General features: G+C 42.5%; 3 protein-coding genes across 12 annotated transcripts in view; all 3 read right to left on the bottom strand.

Moving 5' to 3' along the window:
* Positions 1-209, bottom strand: part of slc4a7 (solute carrier family 4 member 7) — a 25,920-nt gene extending 25,711 nt beyond the window's left edge. The window contains exon 1 of one of the 3 annotated variants that reach the window (XM_047808405.1): positions 53-209. In XM_047808405.1, coding sequence (XP_047664361.1) covers positions 53-97 — 45 coding nt within the window. In that variant the 5' untranslated portion in view covers positions 98-209. The remainder of the gene's footprint in view (positions 1-52) is intronic. The other 2 variants (XM_047808404.1, XM_027156773.2) reach the window with 2 other exon arrangements.
* A 1,720-nt stretch (positions 210-1,929) lies between these two features.
* Positions 1,930-3,711, bottom strand: pkdc (protein kinase-like domain containing). 2 transcript variants are annotated; one of them, XM_027161151.2, is made up of 2 exons: positions 3,565-3,711; positions 1,930-3,409 (listed from the first exon to the last, which is right to left on the bottom strand). In XM_027161151.2, the coding sequence occupies exon 2, from the start codon at positions 3,364-3,366 to the stop codon at positions 2,398-2,400; it is 969 nt and encodes a 322-aa protein (XP_027016952.1). In that variant the 5' UTR covers positions 3,367-3,409; positions 3,565-3,711; the 3' UTR covers positions 1,930-2,397. The 2 variants fall into 2 exon arrangements, with proteins under 2 accessions (XP_027016952.1, XP_027017022.1); XM_027161221.2 differs by having other exon boundaries at positions 3,518-3,652.
* A 781-nt stretch (positions 3,712-4,492) lies between these two features.
* cspg5a (chondroitin sulfate proteoglycan 5a) overlaps positions 4,493-7,500 on the bottom strand; it is a 21,360-nt gene continuing 18,352 nt past the window's right edge. For all 7 annotated transcript variants that reach the window (XM_027156669.2, XM_047808759.1, XM_047808760.1 and 4 more), the window contains one exon: positions 4,493-5,838. In XM_027156669.2, coding sequence (XP_027012470.2) covers positions 5,668-5,838 — 171 coding nt within the window. In that variant the 3' untranslated portion in view covers positions 4,493-5,667. The remainder of the gene's footprint in view (positions 5,839-7,500) is intronic.

The raw sequence follows: 7,500 nt of genomic DNA on the forward strand, positions 1-7,500 counted from the left end.
ACTGTCACAAACACTTCACAACTATAACATTAACACGTTTATCAGCTCTTACTGTAGTGAGGAGAGGTTTCATCTGTTCGCTCTTCTCTTCCTCCATTAGATCGGATGTGAGCTTCACTTCTTTCTTCCGTCCCTCTCGTCTGATTTGAATACGTTAATTTACACGCACTCCGGTTTCCCCCTTTTCTCCTCAGCAGCCGTCGCTATTTAAGTGGCAGAGACAAGCCACGCCCCCTCGTCATGAGTGACAGCCCGTCTGGCCGTTTGCTCGCACGTGTACGTCTCTGGGGCCCGAGAGCGGTCCTTTGTGACGTCACATGAGGGTGTGCATATTAATGAGGGGGAGGGGTCTGAAAATAAGCGCCGGCTAAAAGCGGTGTAGTAACTAAACTATTATTATTATTAATTATTTTCGATTATTTCGATTATTATTTTTGATTATTTTCTATTATTATTATTATTATTGTTGTTGTTGTTGTTGTTGTTGTTGTTGTTATAGTTGTAGTTGTTTTGTTGTTGTTGTTAATTATAATATTGATAGCAATAATAATATTTTACTCATTCCTTAAAGAGGAATAAACAAAGATGGAATAAAAAAATCTTAGAGAAAAGTGCGGTTTAGAAAAAAGACAGTTTTATACACAGCATCAGTATGGTTCTGTGTGTGTGTGTGTGTGTGTGTGTGTGTGGTGTGCTATGTTAGAATGTGTGTGTGTGTGTGTGTGTGTGTGTGTGTGTGTGTGTGTATGTGTGGTGTGCTATGTTAGAATGTGTGTGTGTGTGTGTGTGGTGTGCTATGTTAGAATGTGTGTGTGTGTGTGTGTTTTTGTGTGTGTGTGTGGTGTGCTATGTTAGAATGTGTGTGTGTGTGTGTTTTTTGTGTGTGTGTAAGTGTGTGTGTGTGCGTGTGTGTTAAAGTGACCGAGTCACCAGCAGGAGGTTATTATTACAGTTCAATTTTTGCTTTTGAAGAGAAATATGATTCATGATCAATATTTTTCACAGATTATGTTTTATTGTGCACAGATTTATTTCACTATGTGGAGAAAGAGTCACAGTGTTGATGACCTTTTACACACACACACACACACACACACACACACACACAGTGATAAATGAACTCTGTTTCTGTGTTAGATGCTGTAATGTTAGGGTTCTATACAGAAAAATCGGTATTCCCGTTTTATTGAGTGTGTGTTTGTCTGCTATCTTTAGCTTTATGGTAAAATCTGTTTATCTCTTTTATTTCTGATTTGACACAGTTGTGTGTTAAAGATTTGTCTCAATTATGCTCTCTACACCACATGATTAAATCATCATCATCATCATCATCATCATCATCAGTATCTTTATCACATTTAAACTGAATCTCAGGGCTTCAGTGTGACATAAAAAACAGATATAAATAAAGATTGTCAAAAAGCAAACAATAAGTGGAATAAAAATAATACTAAAATGTCAGGGAAAGTGAATAACAAGTTAAACATAAAAAGTGCGTATTACCAATATTGTGTGTTGCTAACTCTAAAGTTGTCCATAATTCAGAGGTGTGTGTGTCATTACTGAGTGTGTGTGTGAGTGAGTGTGTGTGTGTTGGGGTAGTGAATGTAGTAGATTTGTGTTTTTCCCATGCAGAACATTGGGTTAAGAGGTGAGCTTAGACTCTTAACAGCTTTATTTCACACTGCAGGACATTTAATCCAGTTTCACTCTCACATTTCTCACACACACACAGACATACACACACACATACACACAAACACACACACACACACACACACACACACACACACACACACACAAGAGCTCCTGCTGTGTTACGGTGAGGATGTGTGAACTGGTAAAATTATTTTAATTCGGATTTGTTCTCAGGTGAAATATGCTACGTGGAGGTCTCGGTGTGTTACTGAATAAACACAAACACTTTCCTCTTTATTAAACTAATAAATCTTTATTACTGATGAATCTGAGGGAGAAATGAAGCTTTGTCATGAGTTTGTCATGAGATCAGCTGATACAATGAGCTCACAGAGCTTTATAGCGTCTCAGAGACATGAGAGAGAGGATGGATGTGTTAAAAACCCCGCCCACTCACATCATGTTGGTCACGCCCACCCACATCATGTTGGCCACGCCCACCCACATGATGATGGTCACGCCCACCAACATCATGTTGGTCACGCCCACTCACATCATGATGGTCACGCACACTCACATCATGATGGCCACGCCCACCAACATCATGTTGGTCACGCCCACCAACATCATGATGGTCACACCCAATCACATCATGATGGTCACGCCCACCCACATCATGATGGTCAGGCCCACCTATATGTTGTTCACGCCCACTCACATCATGTTGGTCATGCTGGTTGGATGTGAGTCTGAAGTGAGTCAGTGCTTCGCTCCATCTGAGCTCTCTGTTAGTTTCTTCAGCACTTCCTGTGTGAGACGCTTGCTGTAGCGGTTAACCTTGTGATGTCCAGGCATCCAGCCAAGAAGGAAACGGTGAAAATCGGTCCATGCAAAGGCGAACATTCGTCTCCACTCATCCTCCAGCTCGCAGAAGTTCTCCGTCTCCTGCACTGCCACTCTCAGCTGGGAAAAGTAAAAGTCCAGATAATCAGGAGCTCTTTTTTCACACTCGTGCTCATCCAGGCAACTCCCAAGGAAGTAGATGACGTCCTTCATGCCGCAGCCGCCGCCCACGTACTGGAAGTCCACAGCAGCCACGCGGGAGCCGTCTCTGGAGAAGCAGAAGTTGGCCAGTTTGGCATCTCCATGTAAGATGGTCTTAAAGCGGCAGTTGTTCAGGACGGCGTTGATCTCAGGAGCGGCTGCTTTCAGCTTCAGGTCCGTCATGGCCTCCAGCTCATCAGGACGTGTCTCTAAGTGCCAGTATGTCCCCACGGGCCACAGGCCACGCACAGGGACTCCGAGGAAGAGGCCGTGGAAGTTAGCAAGCCAGAGCAGACAGGCTTTAATCTCGCCGTCCCTCACGCTCGTCCTCCTGTCAGGGAAACCGGCTGCATCCAGATCCTCCAGCACCATCAGCTGCTCCTCACCAAAGGACTGTGCCGCAAGGCATGCTGGGATACGACAGCGCTCGTTTGTGCTGTAGTTTTTGTACCATTGCATCTCCACCTGATAGGACTGGACCTTGCGGCAGTGAGAAATGTCCGAGTCTCTGGACCCTTTAGGAAACATGACGTGTTTGACAACGACTGAGGAGCGGTCGCAGCCCTGCAGGTGCACACGTACGATCTGACCGTAACCGCTCCACAGAGTCTGGATCTTACAGCCCATACGCAGACGCTGGGCTGACGTGGCCTGTAGGATCAGATCCTGATGTTCCTGCTTCATCCTGACAGGAAACGCCTGGATCTGCTCATATAAAGCTTCAGTTCTGTACAAACACAAACAAAATCAAAGCTGGTCTCCACATTAAAGAAAGAAATGCATTCATTATTCAGTCAAAACTTCATATCTTTTAAAAATAACATCAGTTAAATACCTGTTATATAATCATTCTATTAACACGCGGTTATTAACGCAGCTCACCTTTATAACGCCGCTATAAACACTCACTACACTGTAGCGCGGAGAACTTCCGGTCATGTGACCTACGGCGCGCTTCTCTCATATTCCTGTCGTCATCTGATTGGACCAGAGCTGTTTGGGTGTCCGTGTCAATGCCTGATCTGTTTAATAAAACTCTAGGAGCTCAATTAGAATCTAAACAACATCCCAATTTAACTCATTCCTCTTAATTATAGCTTCGAATAAAACCGATCATTTTATCAATATGTATAACCTTTCTTTATCTCCATATATTTTAGACAGGCGCATGACGGGGTCCTTCAGATGAAGTGGGTCTTAGAGGAGTTTATTTATCTGATTATAACGTCGTTATTCATAAAAGTGCTGACATTATGGTGGAGGAAAGAAATCTGGGGAATTTCCTCTCAGAACGCGCAGAAGAAGTTCTCCTGAATTATGAGTGTAGCTCAGAGTCAGTTCCACGAGGGGGCAGTGTGTGTGTGTGTGTGTGTGTGTGTGTGTGTGTGTGTGTGTGTGTGTGTGTGTGTGTATTTGTGTGTGAGACAGATAGACAATTTAATGGAGCATGAGAATTTAATCTCGTCTCTTCACAGCTCACCAAACCCTCTAGTGCACGAGAGAGAGAGAGAGAGACAGACAGAGAAAGAGAGATAGAGAGCACAGAGGGAGAGAGAGAAACAGACAGAGTGAGAGAGAGACACAGAGAGAGACAGTGAGAGAGAGAGACAGTGAGAGAGACAGCGAGAGAGACAGTGAGAGAGAGAGAGAGACAGCGAGAGAGACAGTGAGAGAGAGAGACAGAGAGCACAGAGGGAGAGAGAGAGAAACAGACAGAGAGTGAGAGAGAGACACAGAGAGAGACAGTAAGAGAGAGAGAGAGACAGTGAGAGAGAGAGACAGAGAGCACAGACACACAGTGACTCCACCGTTCATGTTAAAAAGATTTTATTTCAACAAGTGTGTTTTCTGTTTCCAAAAAAAGTACAAAATAAAAACAAGTACATCAAAGGATTAGAAATCACATCAAAAGAAACAGAGACACACTGCGCTTTGATCTTTACATCAATCTGAGCTGATCTGATATAGATCTGATATTTAAACACACACTGAATTAGTCAGACACTGAACACCGAGTCGTCTCTGAGTGAACACTCTAGCACAACACTTTACACTTTAAATCTCATACACGGGTTAATCTTATTTTATTCTTTTATACAAAATACAACGACGCATGCCAGAAATCAAGGTGTGTGTGTGTGTGTGTGTGTGTGTGTGTGTGTGTGTGTGTGTGTGTGTGTGTGTGTGTGTGTGTGTGTGTGTGTGTGTGTAATTTGAGTATTAGGATTCAAACGTTTTGAACCGCTCCTAAAGTGAATCAATTGAGTCCATTTATAACTAAAAATAAATCTCCTGATCAATTCGTGAATGATTCATTCTTGTTGAGCGACTCTTTTAACTGAATCATATGAATCAGTTTGTAAGCACCAGAGAGCAGGAGCAGCATGTCCTAGATGATTAAAAAAGTACAGTATTTGTTTTTTTTTTTCTTTTACAGGTCATCTCCTTATAATTTCTCATTTATAACTCAAAGGCAGTGAATTTGGTGGTTACTGAAGCTCCTGTGAGTCACGAATCAAGTAAATCAAAATTTTGATTCATTCAGATAGGTTCTTCAAAAGAATTTAATCAGTCAATTGAATCATATTTCTTGTGTGAGTATAATAAAAGTCTGTGTATGTAATAAGTGTGTCTGTGTGTATGTGTGTAATAAGTGTGTGTGTGTGTGTGTGTGTGTGTGTGTGTGAGATAAGTGTGTCTGTGTGTGTCTGTGTGTAATAAGTGTGTCTGTGTGTGTGTATGTGTGTGTAATAAGTGTGTGTGTAATAAGTGTGTTTGTGTGTGTGTCTGTGTGTGTAATAAGTGTGTGTGTGTGTGTGTGTGTGTGTGTGTGTGTGTAAATTGTGAGGCAAAAATGGGCAAACAGACTGAGAAAATGGGGACCTATAAGTGGACTCTCATTGGGTTTAAGCATGAAGGGGCTTATAGACTTTGTGGTGGTGAAGGTGGAGGTGAATCTGTGTGGTTTGTCATTTGATTTCTCCTCTACATCATGTTGTTCTGCAGCGAGTTTACCTCCGAGGAGTTCTCCTCACCCAGAACCTTGTGGTTCTCATGTTTTGGGGTGAGTGAGTTCTGGATGTTCAGAGACTCGTCCTCTTTGGGTGGAGGAGACTTCACAGCATCCTCCAGCTTATTCTGGGAGTTCGGATCATCCTAAAGAGTAAAGGGTATAATGATAAGGCTGTAAAGTCAAATCTGTCTCCTCAGCTGATTAGATGTGTGCCAGATTTGATCTTTTATATTCGATCGTCTCCGGACGGTTCGTGCTGAAATTCTCTAAATTTGTGTAAAGAAATGACAATATTAAAAAAAGCTCTTTTTCACACTCTTACCTTCTGGATTCAATAAAAAAAATCAAGTATAGTGACTTTATCTTTTTCCAAAATGCTCACTGTGTTTGTTACTGAGAGCCAGTCATATCACAGCCTTCAACATTCTGAGTGTTGTGTCCAGAAAAGTGTCCGATCTAACAGATGTTACGTATCATGTAGATGCCAGAGATGTTACCATAGCAACAATCATCTGAACTAGAAAGTTATTTTCAGCTCATCTAAGCGTGAGGATGTGAAATGTGTACAGCAGAGTGTTTAGACGCTCCTCAGGTCATATATCAGGATGTTGAACGTCGGCACGTGTCTAATCCCATCCACTGATCTATTGCTTGAGCGATTTATACGATAACACTCATTAATCCCAAATACTCGACCGTACCTTTAGACCAACACTTTTATTAAACAGGTAATAAAATGAAAGAGAAAGTTCTGCCCAGTTTAAATACCTGCTGTCCAGGAGTGCGAAAGTGATTACAGCGTTTAATAAGCACAGAGATCCACAGCAGTGTATAGAACTGTTTCATTGCTGAATGTGAGCACATTGCAGGACGAGCTGATCGACTTCATCACAGGAAGTGCAGCAGGTGTGTGTTTCAGGGCTGTATGGATGGAGGGGGTACTTATTTATTAGCAAGCAAATTTACACCAAATTTCATGCACACATGCAACGACCCCATGATCCATAAAGCCATCTGAGAAACACACACACACTTTTACAGTGTGTCACTGCACAAAACACAAGACCCAGGAATAGAGAGCACAGGATTTGTTTCCATTTCTGGATATTTCTTCATCTCCGATTCTTCCTGTGTGGAGTTGAAGCTCCTCTGCAATACATTAACAAACTCTTTGTGGAATAACCAGCATCATAAAAACTAAGTTGTGGTGTTCCTACTCTGTGTGTAGTCTTAGTGTGTTACCCATAATGCACTGCACTAAGTGCACAAAGTGAAAAGATGGGGCTGGAGATCGATCTGTTTGTGGTTTCTCTGAGATTTTATGTAGCATGCTAATCTCCCATGCTAGCAAGTAATTAGCTCAGGTTAGCACAGCTGGACATAAAGAGACACTCAGGCAGGATGTCGGGCCACGAGGTTTCCGTGGTGACCACAAAAGGAGCATCTTTTCCTCTGTGACAAAATAACAAGAGTTTTTGTAAAAATGTATTATGGTTGTTGGGGTGAGGAGGAAATGTGTGTGTGTGGTGTGTGTATGTGTGTGTGTGTGTGTGTGTGTGTAGAACCATTCACCTGCTTTTACTCTCTGTGTGTGTGTGTGTGTGTGTGTGTGTGTGTGTTGGCTGCTCTCCAGCTTTTTATTGATCATCGGAGGTTGTACATCTCAGCTGACGGCCCTAAAGAGGCTCAGAGATGCGTCCTGTCCTTAGAGACTTATCTCCATTCACAGTGTGCATTTTATTTACACCATCGTGTCTCTCTCTCTCTCTCTCTCTCTCTCTCTCTCTCTCTCTCTCTCTCTCTCT

This window comes from Tachysurus fulvidraco, chromosome 25 (genome assembly GCF_022655615.1).
Source record: "Tachysurus fulvidraco isolate hzauxx_2018 chromosome 25, HZAU_PFXX_2.0, whole genome shotgun sequence".
In the NCBI taxonomy this organism is placed as follows: Eukaryota; Metazoa; Chordata; class Actinopteri; order Siluriformes; family Bagridae; genus Tachysurus; species Tachysurus fulvidraco.

Coding starts and splice junctions, on each gene's coding strand:
- pkdc (XM_027161151.2), bottom strand. CDS start 3,366: ATGAAGCAGGAACATCAGGATCTGATCCTACAGGCCACGTCAGCCCAG.